Below are 1,290 nucleotides of genomic sequence, written 5' to 3'. Positions count from 1 at the left end.
ATATACAAAATTTACAACATGACATAATAAATCCACACACATTTCTACCTGACATAATAAACCCACACACATTTCCTCCCCTACGATTCCAATGCCCTTTCTCAAGAGAAAACTTTCAAGGGCATATATATTCTAATATTGTTATGAAAGTCTTAATACCAAAGATGTTAATTACCATTGCATTAATCCAATCCAAAGGATAACGATTAACAAAAAGATAGCACTTGTTTGAAAATCTCATCCAGTGACTGGGGCAACGTGCAGAAGTGAACCAGAACTCTACAAAAAAAAAAAAAAAAAAATAAATAAATAAATAAAAAATAAAGATTAAAACAGCCAGCAAAGTTATTACTCAGAGGTTTTACTTTGTATAAAAAGATCATATTCCAAATCAAACTAAATCATTGTAGACAAAATTCTTTTCGAAAATAGTTTATAAACCCTTCAAAAAAGTCATCAGTTTTGTTAAGATTACCACTCTATTTTTCATGTAATATGAAAGTTTGTTATAAAAGATTTTTTTGAGCTTAAATATTTTAATCAGTTTAACAAAAGAACATGTCATTTATTTAAGATACATGAATTACAGATATATAATGTTGAACATTATGATGAACATAATAAGATTGTTATACATGTACAATAATGATTTAGTATTAAATTAAAAAGTACACCGAATTAATTGAGAAAAAAAGCTGCTCCTAACAGAATACTAATCTGTGAAAGGAAACGAGTAAAATACAATTGATGAATCTCTATGATAATTCTTTAACAAACATAAGAACTTACGGTTGATTAGGAAAAGCAATAAAAATGGATATCTCATCATAATGACAGCATTGAACGTAAACCACTAACTTTTGTCAAATGAGCAGAAGCGACGTGTTGCAGATCAAATTTATATTGGAAAATCCTTTTCCGCATGCGCATCCATGGCAAATTGAAAATAAAAACCATCAACAACCTTTTGTTTGCATTCCTGTATGTTGATAGAATTTAATTTTGTAAAAATAAATATAATTATAATTATATATAAAAATATCTTTATCCCGGAAAAAGGCAACTTATACAGGATGTTTCATAATATATGTTACATTTTGAATCTCCAATTTGACAGACAAAAGAAAAAGATACAGATAAGTCTTTTTATCAAATTGATGCACATATCCTCAAGATTCATAATGTACAATTACCAACTAAAATATTAAATACTGAACATAATCTTAAAACATTAATGAAAATTAGCGAAATTTCCAAGTTGCGCTATTTTTGCTATGTTGAATTTCACAA

At 27.3% G+C, this 1,290-nt stretch overlaps 1 protein-coding gene across 1 annotated transcript in view; it reads right to left on the bottom strand.

The window, feature by feature from the left end:
- LOC134231348 (perlucin-like) overlaps positions 1-862 on the bottom strand; it is a 1,802-nt gene extending 940 nt beyond the window's left edge. Inside the window, exons 1-2 of the mRNA XM_062713297.1 lie at positions 790-862; positions 176-279 (exon numbers count right to left, since the gene is read on the bottom strand). Coding sequence (XP_062569281.1) covers positions 176-279; positions 790-829 — 144 coding nt within the window. The 5' untranslated portion in view covers positions 830-862. The remainder of the gene's footprint in view (positions 1-175; positions 280-789) is intronic.
- Between the last annotated feature and the right edge of the window lie 428 nt (positions 863-1,290).

The sequence above is a fragment of the Saccostrea cucullata genome, unplaced genomic scaffold (genome assembly GCF_032062105.1).
Source record: "Saccostrea cucullata isolate Sc308-1 unplaced genomic scaffold, CSIRO_AGI_Scuc_v1 ctg4583, whole genome shotgun sequence".
Lineage (NCBI taxonomy): Eukaryota > Metazoa > Mollusca > Bivalvia > Ostreida > Ostreidae > Saccostrea > Saccostrea cuccullata.
This window is presented reverse-complemented; position numbering and strand designations above follow the sequence as displayed.